A 19,398-nucleotide genomic window follows, 5' to 3' on the forward strand; every position below is an offset into this window, starting at 1 on the left:
AAAGCATGTAAAGCCAAGGGTTGAGGAAGTCTGTTAAAACAGTACTTTGGCTCAAAGAAAAGAGAGATCCACATATATTCTCTTTATTATTGATTTTACGTTCTTATATTAATAAATCTAGTAATTCTTTGGATTTTTCCGGTCCACATATAGCGATCCCAACATTCCTCTATTTAAAAAATACTTTTTTTAAAAGTGCCATTTTTTTTTCTTCAGAGTCCACCTTGGAACATGTTTCAGGAGAAAAGAATGGGAAATAGTGACTCAATAGAACCTCAGTAAACTTGAATAAATTTCATCTCTAAAAATAAAATAAAATTAAGAAACAGTGGTTAAATGTTGGTTTGCTTTGCATCCTAAACTATCTTCCTGCTATACCTGAGAAAGAAACTACAAACTGAAGTTCATTGCAACGCTGTCTCTTTATGCAGAATCTCCATCCTGTCCATGCCTATCCCAAAACAATGGTCATTTATTTCCAATACAGTGAACAACACATGCAAAATCATCCTTTGAGCATCAATAGCTGAGCAGCCTTAGTTTTCGCCTGCAAAGAACACCCAGGTTGCAGCTGTTCCAAGACAGGCAAACACTAAGACGTCAGTTCCAGTTCATTTGTTGCAAAATATTGGATAGCAGCTATATCAATAACTCATTTAAATAGTAGTTGTTTACATGGAACGGTTCTTCTGTCACAAGAGGCCACCTGGAACAAGGTCATTAATGAGATCCTCAAGGATTTTCAAATGAAAGGTTAACATCTATTTAAAAGCCAAAAAAAATCCTCAGACAATTCATATTATACCTAGCTTGCTGCTGCTCTTACAGAATGAATTCTGGTGAGCTACTGTAAAAAAAATTATGATCCTTCAAAAATGTTAACCTGATCTGGAAAAATAGAAGAATTAGGCTCTTGAAGTTAAATTTGCCCTCTTATTTTTCCAAGGCTTATGACCTGGCTGATATCTCAGAATTAGCCATGTATTTGAAAAAAAATAGAGGCATTTAAATCCTAATCCAAACAATAACAAAAACAGTGCTAGGTTGCATTTTTTTAAAAAAAAAATATCATACAACCAAGCATAACTTTCTTGAAAGGAAAAAAGTGAATCACATCTCCCAAGGAAGAGGCCTAGCCAATGAAAAATCCAGTAAGTGTTTTAAAGCTTGCCAACAACATGTTTCCAATTACATAAACACTAAGGTGATCATGCTTCTCCCCAATTGCACCCTTTTGCCTTGATTCACAAGTTCAAAATGGTTCTCCAGCTTGAACAGGGGGCTGGACTAGAAGACCACCAAGGTCCCTTCCAGCTCTATTCTATTCTAAAAATAGGGTCACTTCAACCAGAGTAATGGTTTAGAACTCAGTTGATAGGTGGTAAAGTTGATGTAGATGCAGAAGTCAGAGAATGGGTTGAGAAAGAACCTGCTTTTCAGAGGGTATGTTTTTACACCTTTTCTCTTGCTGTTGCCTCAGGGTGAAAGAGTATTATGTTCTGAAACCATACAAAGGTGTACCAAACCTATTTATAGGATACAAAATCGAGGTGGTTTTGCACACAAGCAGCAACTGACTTTCTAACTTCTTTATTGCAAGGCAGAAAAAAATTGTGATTCCAAGCAATCAGATAAATCCAGCTATTAAACTTGGAATTGAAAGCATAAAAGATGTTGTTGTGACATGATAAAGGGGGGGGGGGAATTATACACATTTTCCTCAGTTTTCAACGAACAAAAGTTTGCAAGGCCTTTAGAAGTACATAGTTTCACTCAATATTGTATAGACACGTTGCCTCATCTCAAGGAGGTGGGTGTTCATGAGAAGGTATTCATGCGTGTTTAACTAAGTAGACAGAGCTCATATCCCAAGGAAGTATCCTGATTAAGCAGCAGGATCTTCTCTTGCATCTGACTCTCTGCATATATATTTATGTGCATGGAGAAGTCCTTCCTATCAAATCTAATAGATATGTCAGAGAAGGGAGGGAAGAGGCATAAATCCACTGGAGTTGGGAAGCTATAACAAATTTGAATAGCAATAGCACTTAGTACTTAGAGTTATATACCACTTCATAGTGTTTTACAGCCTTCTCTAAATGGTTTACAAAGTCAGCATATTGCCTACAATTCTTTTACCGACCTCGGAAGGATGGAAGGCTAAGTCAACCTTGAGCCAGTCAGAATCAGTGAGCAGTGAGTTAGCCGGCAGTATTCCATTCTAACCACTGCACCACTATGGCTCATAAATAAATAAGTGATAGCCTCTGTGCAGTTATTCAGTGCTGAGTGGGATGGAAAAAAGTGAGGAAAGTGCAATTCCCATCAACAGAATCTAAAGTGAGGCTGTATCCTGTTTATTTACCAAATCCAGGTTTAGTATAAAAGTAGAATTTTTCAATTTTTTGAGGGAAAAAAATGAAAGATATCAGTTTATATTACACTATAATGGATATGTTTTGTGGTCCGTACCTCTCAGACATCCTTTACAGCCTAATGGCTCAACTGGTAAAAGATTCTGATTTGGTGGCCTGCCAAAACGTAGATCATAAATTTAGATCATTTTGCTAAATCAAGGCTGCATAAGCTATTTATGTGGCACATATGGTAGGTTTTAGATGGTGTGTTGGCAGATGGCCAGGCCCAAGAATAAAGAAGAGGAGGGAAGAACAAAAGTTAAAATGGATTTATTTAGTGTAATAGCAAATAAATGTAATTAAAATGACAACTATAGGCAATAAAATTAAACCTATGGATCCATCCATATAATATACAAGGGGCAACATCAGTTTAATGGCACTTAATGAGTAAATCAATCATATATCATTTACCTGTTCATTAATGACAAGGGAGAAATGTACCATAGTTTTAAGGTACTACTTACAACCATGGACCACACATTGCACCTCCCTTTTTAGCATGTATGTGATTATGATAAAATTGATAAGGTTTGATCACAGTTGCCATCGTGCCTTTTTAAACCAAGGATAATGGTCAGCAAATATTTGAAGGGACACATTGCCTTTGCTCCCAGCAACTTCCCTTTCTTCTTTGACATGTATGAATACATGTGGTATAAAAACCAAACAAACTTCAAGAGTTAGAAAAAGACAAGGATTACACTGGAGGGCACCATGAAACTTTGAAAGCCTCTTTAAGTTATTGATCATCCCCCCAAAACTCAATATAATGTAGTTCCTATTGGCATATAAAAGCTGCAAGCTCTCCTTCCTCTACCATCATTCCAGCTACATGTTAAAAAAAAACAATAGAAAATCACAAGTGACCTCAAAAAAAGCATACCTTAGATAATAAATGCACCCCTGGAGAATTGTGGTTCATGAAAGCATAATATTATTAATCATGGACCAGCTGGGGCCAAAATTAATAACAAAGAGGAAGAAAACAGTATCATCTGAAATTTCCACCCAAAGAAGCTCATTTTCTACATTCCAACAGCCTGTCTGGATTCCTTCTCAATAGCTCAGCTCTTCCTTTCTATAGTGCAGATTTGATGGCTAATTTCAGCAAAATATGCCTTTTTTTCAGCTCGGCTATAAAAGGTACATGGAAATCACTGTCATAAACTGTCATTTCTGCGCATGAACATGTGTTAGGAGCAACGGAACTGTCACATTCTCCCCCCCCCCCGTCCTTTGTGGTACAACGCTTTCACTTGATAACACATTTTCACAGAAAAATATGAAGTGGGGAAACACAACATTGCTTTGTAATAGAGGGAAAAAATCAGACAAATTTAATTACAAAACTACCTCAGAACAACGGAGATAACATTCTTGCTAGGCATCATAACTAATACTTACAGTAATGTGTTTTTATAAACCTCTTCTCTAAATCCACTCTCATTGATTTGACAATCTGACCATTAAATCATTAAAAAGTCACAATGCATTAAATCAATGGACAATCTAGTCCAGCCTTCTATCACTCAATTCCGGCCATCCCCAGGCATATAGGAAACCATCACGAGTACCAATACTGTTGTTTTACAGATGCTTCACAGCATTTTGGAGCAGAAAAAGCCAGCTAGATACAGAACAGGTACTTTTGATTAAATGCCCATCAATCCCGACATATGGCCAAACCTGCTTGCCCATTACTGAATTGTAAGCTTCAAGAAGCACCTTAACTCAGAGCTGTTGGCAACACCTATGCATACTACCTTTCTCATTCTACTCTTTAAGTCAGAGAACCACTGTCATCATGCTACTTAAAAGCAGCAAATTCCACAAAGAAATTAAGATCTGGATGAAGTGTTTCTTTTCCAGCAATGAAGGACCTATTTCCTAACGTCCCTACTCTTGTAACAGAAAACTGTTGCCCAAGTCTTCACATTACAAATCAATTGAAATTTGAAGTTTTGGGAATTTCAATTAATTGTTACTTTATTAAATTCTATCTATTGTCATTATTACTGCTGCTCCTGATTATTTTTTCTTCTTTTTACGATCCTTTAATCCCTTTATTTTGGGTGGAGTTGGAGCGACTGAATGGAGCTGAGCGTTTACTGGCCGTTTACTGGCGTTTACTCCATGATGCCTGCATGGAGTTCACAGCAGATATTTTCTCTTTGCACCCTGATAAACATCTGCTGTTGCCTAGGATAGAACTCTGAACCTTCCGAGTGGGAGGTGAGCATCTTCACCTCTAGGCCACTGTACTGCTCTGCTCCTTGTTATTAACTTCTCTATAATATCATCGCCTATGCTGATTTTTCTGTTGTTTTTTTTTATATCTTTTTTTTATTCATGCACCAACAAAGAACCCATTATCAATCTCTGTTGGGGTACAATCTCTGTTGCCCCCCCCCTTCCTAGCTAGTACAGCCTAATCACTATGCTCAGGTTACTTGATATTCTTTTTGTGAAGCTACCCTTGTGTGTGTGTTTCCTCCTACTAGGTCTGGAAGCTGCCAGTGATGCAGAATGCTAAGAGGAGTGCTTAGCCATGTGCATATCTCAAAAGAGCTGACATAATTAACCCAGCTGCCAACTGGCTATTGACAGTTCAGGATCCAGCAGATCCACTTTTCTATTTCTCCGGGATTTTCAGAGATCTTGCTAGCTACGGTACGCTGCATTTCAAAGATGATTGGCATTCCAGGATTACTCAAGAATAAGATGCCCCTTGGCCTCTGGAATGCTGTTACGTATGAATATTTGCTTTTCACCTCCACTTTTCTAATATGGGTTTTCTATTAAATGTAACCATTTTCTGAATACTTTCATTGCTGTATTTTTTAAAACAATTCTAAGTACATGCATTACATTCAGATGTTTTTAAACATTAGGCTATGAAGCAAAAAGATGTGGGGGGGAAAAAACCCAGCATCTTTCTAAATTCATTTAATACAGAATTTGGAAACTGAAGTGAACTTTGATCAGATTACAAAATGTAAAACGCCATTAAGCACATTTTTCTTCCTATCATAAACACCGGGAAGAGGACTTGAGAGGCTCATTCAGCCACCACAGGTATATAGTTTAAGGTCTTCTATATAATTCTGACTGTGCTAAAATGACAGCGTTTCAAGAATATGATTGATAGATCTTTTGAAGAGATTCATATGGTCTATGCTCCTATCTGTTCTTTCAGGATCGAGTCATTTATCAAGATTATGGTAGGGTGACTCATAGGCTCTCCATCTGATACACTTACTTAATATTGATGGAAGTTCTCACTACTTCCTCATTGCTTTGGCTCCTGAATCTGGGTATTATTAACTGGGGAACAGATGCATCAATAACGTCAGCTTGCTTGTTCCTCCAATCCATATTTGGACAATTGCAATCAACACATCTGTCAAGTATGAAAGACATGACCCTAGATACCTTATAATGAAAATGTTCAAGCTGGAGTTTTCTACATGGATTCTCCTGCTCAAGAACTTATGTTACTCAGTTGGGAATATGTGCTTTTGTAGTATGGTGACTGGTCCATGGAAACACTGGCTGTCCAGTGCAAGGACTGAGATGATATTACACAGATGTCAGTTGGAAGTGCAGTAAAACTTACCAGGGAAGATGAATACCCTGGCTTTATAACTTCTTACATATATAATAGATTCTTACTATTATCTTGCAGAATAAAACTTTTGGATTGGCCAGGATTTACATAAACATAGTACTACCAATCTGATTAGTAAACTAGTAGTGATGATTCAGTGTTAGAATGCTTATGGGTTTAATGGTTTCAATATGACTTTAGCATATAGGTTTAGCATATATTTAACATTGATGATGTTACCAAGTTTGGTAATAAAACATCTGCAAGAAAACAACCAAGCTCAGAGAGCATCAAAGTTCAACCCTGAGCTATAAATATTCTCTTCTATGCATATATAGACTAAAAAATCTAGATGATCATTAGACGGCAGCTAAGAAATACAAAAAAATACAAGTTTCCTGCCATCTAATAGTTATCAACAGTTTTGCAGCCCCAACATGGTGACTGTAGCATAAATAGTAACTTTTTGACAAGAGCACAACTTATTTCTAGATAAAGACAAAATCATGTTTTTGGAGCAATCACTTCATTGAAAAGAGTAATCCATAAAGTCAGAAAGGAAAATGTTCTTATTTCTTTATTTTGTTACTTAAGAAACTAGAATTCTACTGGGCAAGTGTAGCAATTACAATATTCCATCACTTATTTTTCAAGTGGAGAAATGGCTACTGGGTTATCACTTAGAAATCTCTGCATGTAGACATGTAGATATGATTACAAATGAGTAATTTGAATAAATGAGCAGGTTACTGGGTCCGTGGACCAAATCCATGCCTGTTTGGAGCCTCTGTGCACATGGAACTCATAGAATGCCATGGTTTACTGAGCAGCTCAGTAACACAAGCTGAAGTGACACAAGAGCTTCCTAGAGCACCACCGGAGGAAGACAAAGAGCAAGGCCAACCAATATAAGAGCCTATATTAGAACTTACTTTGTGTTGATAAGTGTAGCGAAGCATATTTACTTCTATGCCCTTATTGCATCTTCAAATATCTATTCAGTAACTTTCTTTCAGATGACCAGATCCCTATTGGGTAAGGAGGAGCCAGAGAACACCTTACCCATGTGTATTCCAATGCATAATGATGGCTGCCATCTTGATTTTTTTTTGGCTTATGTGAAAAAAGGGTAGGGCATCAATTGCATGGTTATGGACAGCCTCTTGGCTTTTTAGGCTCACCTCCCTGCAGCTGGCAGAAATGGTTGAAACTGACTGACCTGGATGACATGCTACTGGCAGGTACAAATATGTCAGAGGGGTTAGCCATGTCATGCTAACATGGCCACCGTATGATATTCATTCATTTGTTCTCTAACCCTCTTAGTAAATTTCCATTCTTCTTTCTATCAGTGTGCTCCACTTTCTTTGCATAAATGGTATACAATTGTTTCCTGTCATTTTTTATTAACAGTTTTCCAGGGGAGTTCCTGAATGGAAGAGAATTGCTGGAAGGCAGCAGCACCTGATTCGGTCCTTTGTGACTGCACTGGCCAAAAAGAAAGAGGAAGAGAAGAGGATGCAGCAAGAAGAGAAAGAGGAAGTATCTGTGTGAAGCAGATGCAATTGTCATGTAGGTCAATTCTCCAATGGAGAGGCAAAGTGAGTTCATTTTTCTGACATGTCTCAAGAAAAAGATTTTTTTTTTTAGAAAAAATGAATTTCTGGCCTTTATTTACATTTCTATAATACCAACCCTCAGTGGGCCCTGTAATTAAACTGGGATCCATTGGATGGGGGGAAGGACAGTAACAAAACTCAAGGTGGCACCACAAGAGTGGGTGCAATGTTTACAGCTGTAGGGCGAGTTCTGAAAAATCTACTGTAACTATTCCCAAAAAAGCTAAATGTTAAAGAGTTGGGAAGGGAAAGTATTAACGGTTTATTTTGAAGAAAAGAAATATTTAAGAGTGGATTTTTTTTCTTCTTTGCATGAAACCCCAACATTTTATAGTCATTAATCAATAGACCTTACCAGAGGAAAAATGGGGTGTCTTTGAACTGCAGATCGAAACATATAGCTCCTACATAGAATAAGGAGAGAAAATAAAATTATTTTAGCATTTAGGTTCTTTTGAAATAACAGTAGTTTCAGTAAAATTGGAGATATTAGTTTTATCTACATGTCAATGAAGACAAGTCTTCCTCTTTGTCAATGTACAGAACATAGGCTCCTATGCCCCTGAAAACAATCCACCCTATGCAAAAGAACCCTGGAATGGCCTGCACCAACCTCATTCCCAGTTCAGTCTTCTTCAAAACCCTTTTCTGGAAGGTCTGCTTTGCACTGTTAGTGGTCCTCTCCCAAAAGGCTAAAACTGAGAGCTGCTATGTTGTAAAGGTTTGAATCTTGTACCAACTTAAGAAGATCCAAGTTCAAAACATCTTCTTCTGCTAAACTTGTTTGTGTGTCGGGGGGGGGGAATTATGTAAGATATGAATTGTGTCTGTGTTTCTATGTAAGTGTCTGAAACATTTTGTTCAGGAGGCCTGAATGATTTTTAAACTGAATTTCAATTTGTACATTTTTTATTTCTAGTTGTTTTAATAGTATTATATTTTACTGTTTTAATGACTAGTTTTTATTCATTGGTTTTAATTTGAGAGACCCACTACCAGGAACCACTCAAAAGTATTGAAATCAGTAAAACTAAAGTTATTTTAACCCCATTTAACTCCACCAGCATATTTCAAGGCTATTGACCTGTAACTCTTTTCTCACCATCCAGCTGAAGTCAAGTGGAGGGGAAGAATGACTAAGGCCTTCCTAGAATAGCACTGAGAATCAAAGGAAGGTTCAAGCCTACAATCCGAGAGAGTAAGTTTAACTGATTGTTGCAGGCTACATAGATACACTATAATTTCATAAAATTATATACAATTGACATATGTGCATGTCATTTTTTTAAAAAACACACACATTAAATTTCATTCCTTGATCTTTCATCCACAAAAAAGTCTGGCCTTAATAATATGCCAAAATAGTTGGAAATCCAAGGCACAGCATTGCTGCAGAAATGTCAGTGATTATTCTAGGACCAACCCTTCCTCCTTGTAGTGAGTCTACAATCCAATTTTATTTCAAACATGCCTTTGAAACATCTGTATTTTTCCCAGCTATTTATATAGCGGTGCAATTTATTTGTCCAACTCATCACAGCAAGGTGAACAGAATAAGACAAGGATAAACAACCAATTGTATGTGAGATGTTTGAATGACACTTTCCCTAATTCAACCACTAGCCCTTCTGGGTGGACTTATGACAATTACAGTCTCAGAAATCTGAAAGGCAACATGTTGCCTTGACCTGTAACTGACCAGCCTGGCAAGATAAACAGTTGTTTGACTACTTCTTTGTTGTCTTGCCACTTCTTTTAGGACCTATCTCCTGCTGACTGTTTGCATCACCCTCAGAGAAAATGGAAGGTACCTCTCTAATAAGGAAGGATCTCGAAAAAGTCTAATTGTTCATGGAAATCAGCAAGAATCTATTCTGGCCTCTGACCACAATGTTCTGGCTTCAGGCAAGGGCTATATTACTGCTTGGAAATATAGCCAAATTAAAAAATATTAAGATTTTACATGCCACAATAATCTGTTTAAAAAGCAAACAAGATTAGAAAGTATACTTACTTAGTAGGAAAAGTAGGAACTGGATGAGGGAAAAGATCATATTGTCCAGGATCAGTGTTTATATTCTATGGGGAAATCAAAAGCACAATGTATAAGAATTTAAGCTTTGTTTTGTAGCCTAATTTATTGATCAGCTTTTCCAAGAGATCAAATCTGCCTTGTCCTGCCTTGGCTTGGCATGGCTGAAATAAACTAATGGACTGCTGTACTTGATTGCAGATGTAAAGTCACTTTTCCCTTTATCTTTAAACCCTCTTTGCAAATTGGAAACTAAGAAGCCAGTCTATGACCAGATTTTTTTTTTCCCCTCTAAGGTCCTAATTTTCTATTTGCAAATAGGTTTTACTTACACATCTTTAGGTAACGTTTACTTACTTTTAGTTACTACCATACTGAGTAGAGGGAGGTATTCACCATATGCAATCAGAAATGCTACAATTCATTCTACCATCTGAACATTTTATATTTCTGTTTTTGGTGCCTTGAACCTCTTAAGATGCCACAAGATTCTTCATTACTTTGACTCTTCGAATGTTGATTAGGAATGAACAAGCTTGCTGTGTAGAATCTTATTATGTATTTTATAAACTGCACTGGTTACCAGTTTGCTTCCAATTATCAATTATAAGCTGTTTTGCTCTTCTGTTGTTTGGGTGATTTCCTTTCTGCTCTGATAATGAAAGTTGTTTTCAGCTAGATGCTGTTGGACTACATCAGCTGCCTCACCAATTAGCAATTTGAAAGTTGTTGCTAAGCAGTTAGTTGGACTGTAGTTGCCTGATGCTGCTCCTTTTGTGGGATCTTTCATTATCAGTTGTTAACCAATCTTCAATTTCACCTTCTTGGAACATGTTGTTAAACAGCTTGGCAACAAGTGACAATAAGACCAGTCAAAATATTTCAACCAAAAAATATGCAGTTTATCTTCATGCAATGCTGAGCAATTCTTGATCTTCTTTGCCCTTATCTTCACCATTTCTGTTGTTATTACAATTTCTTTCATTTCAACTTCTTTTTTATTCTTATCCACCTCCTTTATCCAAACTGCATTCTTGTTTATTTCTTTGGGTTGTCCCATATCTGTGCCCAGAACTAAACTGTTTCTTCTTTGTCAGGTATTGATTGGCTCGCTGCAGTTTCTCCATTGATGGACTGGTAGAAATATTTCTGATTTGACTGAAATCGGAGATTCTGTTTGAACTTCATATCTGCTGATCTCCTGTGTTTCCTTACAGTTCCTTCTTTTTAGGTGATATTTCTTGATCAGGTGGTTTTTTTTTTTTTTTTGTCTTCTTGTTCTTTATTTTTCTTTCAGCTGTTGTAGCTTGCTTGCATCTGATATTAGCATGCTGATCTTATTTTCCAGCCTGGCCTTCTATTTTGTTAGTGCACTGTTTGGCTTTTTTTCTTATTTGTTGATTTTGCAGCCCAAATATTCAGTTATAACTGCATCTGTACTATACATTAGTTGGTTTGGTTCTTGTAGTGAGTAATTGCTCATATTTGATATTACAATATTGGCATTTAAAACTTGTGCTAATTGTTTCTTTGTAATAAACTTCAATACAGACAAACTTATTATGTTGTGTCATTTATTCTTTGTTCCAGTTCCTCTTGCTTTTTAATTAGAGGACTTTGTCTTTCTGAGGAGAAGGCAGATGAAAAGATGCCTGGTTTGGGAATGAAAACAACTCAATAGCTATGCTGGTTCCTCTACTGCCAACTTTACCTGGTTTCCATCTACCATTTAACTACTTCTGGCAAGGCTTTGATTTCTTTGCCCTGGATAGAACTTTGTAATTCTTCCAATTCTACTTCTGTGAGTACCTTAGTTTGTATTATAAATAGACATTGATCCACTATCCTTTGTTCTATTTTTTCTGAAACCTTGTCGACCTGGACAATGACTGATTTGTTATAAGTTTCTGTAAATTATGTCTCACCATATTTTTTTATGAGAAAGACATTCTTTGTCTGGCCCTCTGATGAGAAGAGAACTTTCAGCATAGCTCTCATTCTCCTCAGAGCACACAAACCCCACAACCATATCAAGGCAATGCCTCAGTGGACATTATTATTATTATTATTTGTTTGTTGCATTGCCAGCCAGATTTTTAGATTGGACTATTATTATTATTTTTTATTCTAAGATGATGGTGATAACCTCTTTTGAGATTCTCCATTCCATTTCTAACTCTCTCTGATTTTCCATTCCCTGCTCCTCATTCATTGGCCATTGAGCCCGCTTGGAAGGACTTGCCATTGGGATATAAGACAGGATCAGGATATTAATGGTAGCCCCTGAGATATCCAAAACCATATTTTGGCTATGTACCTTTTCCTTTAAAATAGCAATTATTGTTACAGAACCCCATTCCTAACTTAATTTTACCTTATCTCTGTTGATTGGATAGTTGCTTTGCCTTGAAGTACTCTTAAAGGAATAAGTAGCAGGTCTTTTCTCTGCCAATTCCACAAATGAAGGAGGATAGTACTTGAAAGCATTTTGCAAGGTCAGATCAGGTAATTGCTCATAGATGGATGCTCTCTTTCTCCCTTCACCTTTAAAATTATAGGTTGCCTTCACTGGGTTCAACTGAGCTTCTTCAAGAAAACCTCGTACAGGATAAAACCCTGGGATTGGGGTTGGCTAGTAGAGAGAAACAAAGTATATATGACATGTTTTGCATATCTGAAGATATAAATATGGATTTCAGCAGTGTCTTTAAGCAGATCATTATGTATCTTTTTTTTTTGCTGAAATAGATCAAATGTGTGAACTTTAACTCCCAAAATTCTTCAGCGTATCTTGCTGAGATTGTGAAACACTGGGCTAGACTGACCAATCTTGGTGCCCCAGGGAAATTAACATAACCTGCGTGTAGGTAATGGTCCTCTTGCAGGAAATAATAGCAAATCTTCCAAAAGACAGTTTAATTGGGGACATGTTTCACTTATGGGCTAATAATTCGTTTAGATAGCCCAACACCTCTTATTTCATTGCATTTCTTTTAATAATTCAAGGACTTAACACAGAGAAATCTGGTGTCTAAATGTTAATGTTAAATATTCAGATGTCCTACAGTATTTGTGGCTCAATTCAAATATATGACTTAGAAGACAAGGGAAATATTTTTATTCAGTTATTTTCAGAAATCAGTCATCATCCAGATCAACAAGGAATCAGAAATAACAGAACAGAGGCTAGTAGATCAATGTTGATTTATAATGTAAAATAAAGCATTCACAGAAGTAGAATTAGAAGAACTGCAAAGGTCTATCCAGGCCAAAAAAATCAAAAGCTTGCGGGAAGTAGCTCAGACCTTAGAGGGAAACCTGGGGAAGTTTATTCTCACATTAATTCTTTTTTATATATAACTGGGCCACAGGCTGTAAACTACACAATCTCTGTGAAAGGTGTTCTGCAAAGGGTGGGATGAAGAGAGGCAAGTCTGTTATTTTCAATGATTCATAGAAGTATACAGATTATAAGAGGAGCCATACTAGTGCATCTCAAGAACTAATTAGTACAACATTCTGTGCTCATAGAACTAGATACCTCCGGGAATATGACTGCAATAGCATTTATGAGTATAATAGTATTTTCAATAGGCTAAGAATAATTCTCAATTGGCTTGTCTTAACTCATGCCTTCCATATATATTAGGCTACAATTATCAAAATTTCAAACTAATGTGACCAGTTTTGGAAATTATAGGATGTCAGGTTGGAGAAGGCTGTTCTAAAGTATCACTTGATATCCCTAAATTCTACTTTATTTAAGAATGAGAATGCGAAACTATTAAATAATCTCACTTGTCTTAATTGCACTAGTTTCCAAATTGGAACATAATACAATAACATGCAATATTTTGGTAACTATACAAATTTAATAAATAAATTTTATGCTTGTAAATTAAGAACACAAGAATAAATAGATATCACATTACATACCCTTAGTGATTCTCTCCACCATGTATCTCTTCTTTGATATGGTATTTTTTCATGTTCTCCTACCTAGAAAAAAAAATCAGGATTGTTAAAGAATGACTTTAAGTGTAAGAAAGCGTCTTAATATTTATACAGAAAAAAATAAAAATGGTTTCATATTTAGAATAGCAGTAGATTTAGTACCTAACCTAATAGGGCTGATCACTGAAGCAAGGGGACAATCTGATCAGAACTTAAATGGAGGTCAACCAGGAAGTCAAGGGCTGTAGTGCTAGTTTAAGAACTTGAAAAACAGCCTGAAGAAGAACTTGGCAGAATGCTTCCATACTGCCAAGAAAAGTAGAAGGATGTCTCCAGGAAGACACTAGGAGTCTCACTTGAGGAAATGTTTAGTTTTACCATACACTTAAAATGTTTAATCTTAGAAGAGAAAATATAATGAGAGCTGCAGTTGAAATAAGATAGCTGTAGAACATTTACTATGGAATGTTTGCTTGATTTACTGCCCAAGATGCTGCCAACCATGCTCTCCCTCTGGGGTTTTTAAGTGGATTATTGCATCAAATCAGCAATAGTTGTCTATGACATCACAATCCACATGCTAAGGATTTGAGCATTCTTACTTAGAAGAAGATACAAGCATCTGGGAACAAAATGTAGCTCAGATGAAGAATTGATACAAGATTTTAAGAATGGGTTTTTGCTTTCAGACTGAGAAATATGTATTTGTTTGTAAACTCCCCTAAAAGGAGTTTGTGCAGGGTCTTTTCTTCATCAAGCTGTGAAAAATGTCAATCAGAAGCAAGAGATGAGTAAAAAAAAAATCTGTCTGTTCACTAGGACAAGCAAATTATCCCTCCCCAATGACCTTCTAAAATGAGACAAATTGAATATATTTAAACCCTGTTCTGTCTAGTCCTAAGGAACCCTGTTTTGTTCTGTTATTTTAGCAAGTTGGTTGGCTTGCAAGCTCTCTTAAGATATGTAGATAAATACACTGATGCCACAGCATGCTTAGTCCAATCAGAAATTAGCCCATTCACACCGGCCCACCTTTCTGGCACCGGCCCACCTTTCTGGCACCATGTCGACACACTAAGAGGTCCCACTCTTTCTCCAAAAGGTTTCTGTTATTCCACAATCCTTTCTCAGAAGATTATTGAGGTTTTATGACATCTCTAACCATTTCCCATTTGCCAGAAACAGGGCAATGAGTGAAACTTGAGCTAGGGCTGTAAAATATCAGATGTCCATAGTATGGCAGCAGAGTTTTTTAGTGTATCTCTTTGCTACCACCTTGTGATTGTTGGAGTATTTACAAAGCACTGGCTTTGGGAACTGCAGCAAATGTGTATTTTAGAGGTATGTTATGTGCTATTAGGACTGACAGTGATTTTGATAATAGAAAAGCTTGCTTTCTCGAGCACTATTTTCCTCATGGAGGGAAATGTTGTAAACTATGTAGACATGTGAAGGATTTGGATGAATATTATAGGGTGTGATGACAAAATTTTTTAAAAAGATAATAACGACAACGGGAGATTTCACTTTGCTAAGAGTCAGAGATCCCCAAAATGTTATCATCTCTTGGCAAAGTCATTTGTTAGAAGCACAAAGAAGGAACAAGGAGGAGGAGTCTGCTATACCACACATAAACCTTACCAACAGAAGGAATTACTTGAAGAAATGAAGGTGACCAGAAATGTGAGAAAATGTCCTTGTTATCCTTGAATTTATGCTATCAAAGATAGAGAGAACACTTGCATACTAGATTTTAGAAAAGTGGATTTTGGTGAATTCATCCAGTGGCTTAACATTCTGAAGGAGAAAACTTTCTGTGAAGGGTGTGAAATTCTGAAAAAAGGGCTATTGAAGGTGTAATTGCAAACAGTGGCAATTAAAATGGGAGAGATCTAAAGACACCAGCATAGATAAACACAGGGTTTCCAAAATGCTGAAAAGAAAAACTAGAAAATAGCAGGGATGTATAACCAAAGAAGGAAACAAGAAGTTGGCAGAAACTAAAGCACAGAATGAGTTGAGATTTAACATACCATTACATAATCGTGCAAATATACCAATTATATGCTTGGGTCAGAACATTTGACACATGTATGTAAATTCCAGCATTTGAGTGTTTATATAATTATACAAGGCATCATTCCCTTTGCCCATCCCTTCAGATGTGAGAATGACCTTGGGAGACAGGAGGGAGCTGTAAATGGGACAACTGGCATGTAAAAGATGTCTCCAGTTTTCTGGAGAATAAAAGACAGGAGAAATCCCAAGATTCTGTTTAATGTAACCTTACAATATAGTGCTAGTACTCTCCTGGTTGTGCTTTTGGTCTGGACTACCTTGCCGGACTTATAGATGCCCATGCCAACTGGGGCTTGTCACAAATAAGTCACACTAACCATATCTTCTTTTTTGACAGAGTTACCAGGAAAACACAATGGACATAGAATATTTTGACCTCTGCAAACCTTTTCGGTTAGTCATTCTCTCTCTTAACTCTAGCTACAGGGCAATAGGAAATCATTTCTGAAGCCATTGCAAGAAAACTGCATGGTCTTGTCCATGTCCTAACCAGGAATCAACTCTGATACACCAAAAAAAGAGAGATGATATAATTGTATTGGCTAAATGATTGCACCTAGAGCGTACTCATAAATTGTTCCATATAACTTCAAAAGTTGTATCAAATAGAGCATCACAAGACAAAATGCTGGAACTTGTGTTGTTTAACATTTCTATTGATGACCTGGATGAAGAGACAGACTGATGAAATGATTATCAAAATAGCAAGATAAGATTCATACAGATCTAGACAGATTTCAGCAGTGGGCCAAAATGAATAAAATGATATTTAACAGGGATAATATAAAGTTCTTCCTCTGGGGGGGGGGAATGAAAGGCACAAGTATATGAGAGAGACCTGGTTTGGCAGAAAAAACTTGGGGAAAGAATCTAGTCACTGTAATAAATAACAAGTTGAATTGGATGAACAGTGTGAGCATTGAGTCCACATCGTAATTGTCTCATTTGGTTCTGCCTTGGAATAGTGTTTGGAATAGTGTTTCTAGTTCTTGGCACCACAGTTCTCAATAGTGAAAACACCAAAACAAAAATTGGAGTTTAGAGAACAATACCAAAATAGTGAGGAGACCAGAAACCAAGTCCTATGAAGAACAGTTAGAGGAACTAGAAATATTGGTCTGAAGAAAAGACTGAGAAGAGATGCAATAGCAATCTTCAGGTATTCAGATGTCTGTCAAAAGGAGAGAAGGCATAATCAGACAGGACCAGAACCCAGTGAGCTGAAACAACAGGGAAGTATATTTCATGTTAAATATTAGAGTGATTTTCCTGCTGGTAATAACTGTCAATCAATGGAATAATTTAGCAACTACAAATAGCCATTTGTCCAAAATGCTTTAAGTGGTTCTGCACTGAGCAGGGAATTTCACTGGATGATTTAAGTTCTTTCCAATTCTTGATGCTATGAATAGACATATTGGTGCCTATGCTAGGTGCTCCCAAGATATTAATATATGGAGTAATACTATATTAATCCTGTTTATGACTGGATCTGCTGGAGTTACATTTAATTACTGGGGAGAGGGGAAGTTAAATTATTGGAGCATGTCACCTGTTTTGGTACTTCCCCGATTAATTAAGTTAAGTGGATTGCAAGATCATGGTCGTAGAATCACACATCAGTTTTACACACACACAGTGTTATGTATTCTAGTCAAAAACTTTGTTACATACCAAGTTTGAATGATTCCTTCTATTATTAATTTTGTATTAGCATGCATCTTCCATTAACAATAGTCTCTCATTTACATGGATAGTTTATTGGCTGATGCTATTAATCCCCTTTTCCACATCCAAAAACTGATGAAATGGATCAAAGGAAGTGACTCCACAAACTTATAATGAATTAAGGTCTCTGCATTTTTAATTATTGTGCTACATACACCAGTATGCCAAAAAACCAGTTTCAGTATTTTCCACTCCCCATTGTCTGTAAACTTTTTTAATGGGCAAGTTATGTTACATTGAAACCAGCTTTTTTTATTTTTTAAGAACACCTTTGGAACCATATCAGGACCAGAGATATTAGAAGCAACAGCAGTGAAAATTGTACTAAAGTTTAGATAAATGGCAAATTGTGACTTATTTGGAATAGAATCTATTTTTGTTTAAAAGCAAATGGGGGCAGGGATTGTTGAATGTGTAGTATTACTGCATTTCTGAAATCACTGATTCACCATAAATTTGTGTGAATCATACTATGTATGTCAAAATGATTTCAATACTTTTTAAATAAGATCTTTTAAATAAGATCTTCATGGAAGATCCATAGAAGCCATTTTTTGTATACAACTTGTTTTATTCTTCTAATAGAACCAAGGTCCCCAGTGTTTGTCATGAGACTGATGTCTGCGGTTTTCCTGTTCCTTTTGCTCCATCCTACAACTCTGATAAAACTTTAAAAACAAAAATGACACGTAAATCAAAAGATGTACATTGTTGCTCAGAAAGGAGCAAAAATGAGCAGGGTAGTAGGGAAAGGAGCAAGTAATGCTGTGTGAGATGCTTCCTAAATGGTTGCATTTTCCATTGAGTAGGCATTTTGCTTAAGTGCTCATTTGTTCTTACAGTTCTATTTAAACAAATATTCTTAGCCTTTTTGACCCAGTAAGACAGTGTTTCCCAAACTTGACAATTTTAAGGCATGAGGACTTCAACTCCCAGAATTCCACAGCCAGCGTTGCTGGCTGTGGAATTCTGGGAGTTGAAGTCCTCATGCCTTAAAATTGTCAAGTTTGGGAAACACTGCAATAAGATAAAGAAACATCTCTGTTCCTGATATGGTTCCAAAGGCTTTCTTAAAAATAAAAATACTAACATCAACTAACATTTTAATTTACCTTCCTATCCATTAAAAAAGTTTAGAACATGGGGTAGAAAGTACTGCACGCAGTGTTTTGGCTTACCTGTGTTTCGTACTTAGCAATATGGTGTAACTATTTTCTGAGACATATAACTAATTTAGAAGAAACCATGTGCCCATTGATCCAGAAAATTTTAGAGAAATTTCCTTTGGAACACAGTCCAAGTGAAAACAAAATGCATCACTCACACTCAGTCTTTCCTGAGAACCTGTAGTTATTGGTTCAACCTTTCGACTTAAGAAACGGCCACCAATCATTTTTACTTCTTGGTCTTACTGTATTGTGGTCTAGAAGCAGATTTTTTTTGTGTGTTTTGCGGAAGAATAATATCCGCTCCCAACCTGGTGGTGTGCCTAATTGATGTGATGTCCATCTTGTAAAGAAAGGGGTACACACGTGCCCTTGACTCATCTTCAAGCTACTAGGCAATATCACAATCACAACTGTGATGCTATGTATTCACTTCCTATCAGTAAAGGCAGCTTTAATGACTAACCCATATCAGTTCGTTTTCATTACACAACTAGGCATCAATACAGGATTTGCTTGGCTCTCACCCTCCTGACCTCCCTCAAGAGCCTGAAGACCTGGTTCTATCAGTTGGCCTGGGGCCCCAATGGAGGAATATCACACAGGATCATCTCATAGAAGTTGCCACCTCCCCCTGTATATTTTCATTTTAATGTTGTAAACCACCCAATCACCTTGTGGTGACATGGACAGCAAACAAATTTAATAAATACATGTATATATTTCTCATTTCATTACACCAGTTCGTTTTAGACAATGAGTGTTAGGCAATTGTACAAAAAAGATTTAAATT

At 36.7% G+C, this 19,398-nt stretch overlaps 1 protein-coding gene and 1 long non-coding RNA gene across 4 annotated transcripts in view; one reads left to right on the plus strand and one right to left on the minus strand.

The window, feature by feature from the left end:
- STPG4 (sperm-tail PG-rich repeat containing 4) overlaps window positions 1–19,105 on the minus strand; it is a 28,619-nt gene extending 9,514 nt beyond the window's left edge. For 2 of the 3 annotated variants that reach the window (XM_039324478.1, XM_039324476.1), the window contains exons 1-5: window positions 18,764–19,105; window positions 13,615–13,677; window positions 12,053–12,310; window positions 9,661–9,725; window positions 8,002–8,050 (exon numbers count right to left, since the gene is read on the minus strand). In XM_039324478.1, coding sequence (XP_039180412.1) covers window positions 8,002–8,050; window positions 9,661–9,725; window positions 12,053–12,310; window positions 13,615–13,677; window positions 18,764–18,832 — 504 coding nt within the window. In that variant the 5' untranslated portion in view covers window positions 18,833–19,105. Of the gene's footprint in view, window positions 1–8,001; window positions 8,051–9,660; window positions 9,726–12,052; window positions 12,311–13,614; window positions 13,678–14,091; window positions 18,331–18,763 lie in introns of those variants that run through there. The other variant, XM_039324477.1, reaches the window with a different exon arrangement.
- Window positions 4,514–9,645, plus strand: LOC120299564. Its single transcript, XR_005554440.1, has 4 exons — window positions 4,514–5,090; window positions 7,441–7,628; window positions 8,756–8,844; window positions 9,406–9,645. It is a non-coding gene; the product is annotated as an uncharacterized LOC120299564 (long non-coding RNA).
- Window positions 19,106–19,398: the final 293 nt, after the last annotated feature.

The sequence above is a fragment of the Crotalus tigris genome, unplaced genomic scaffold, assembly GCF_016545835.1.
Source record: "Crotalus tigris isolate CLP2741 ecotype Arizona unplaced genomic scaffold, ASM1654583v1 scf7180000024302.2721777, whole genome shotgun sequence".
Lineage (NCBI taxonomy): Eukaryota > Metazoa > Chordata > Lepidosauria > Squamata > Viperidae > Crotalus > Crotalus tigris.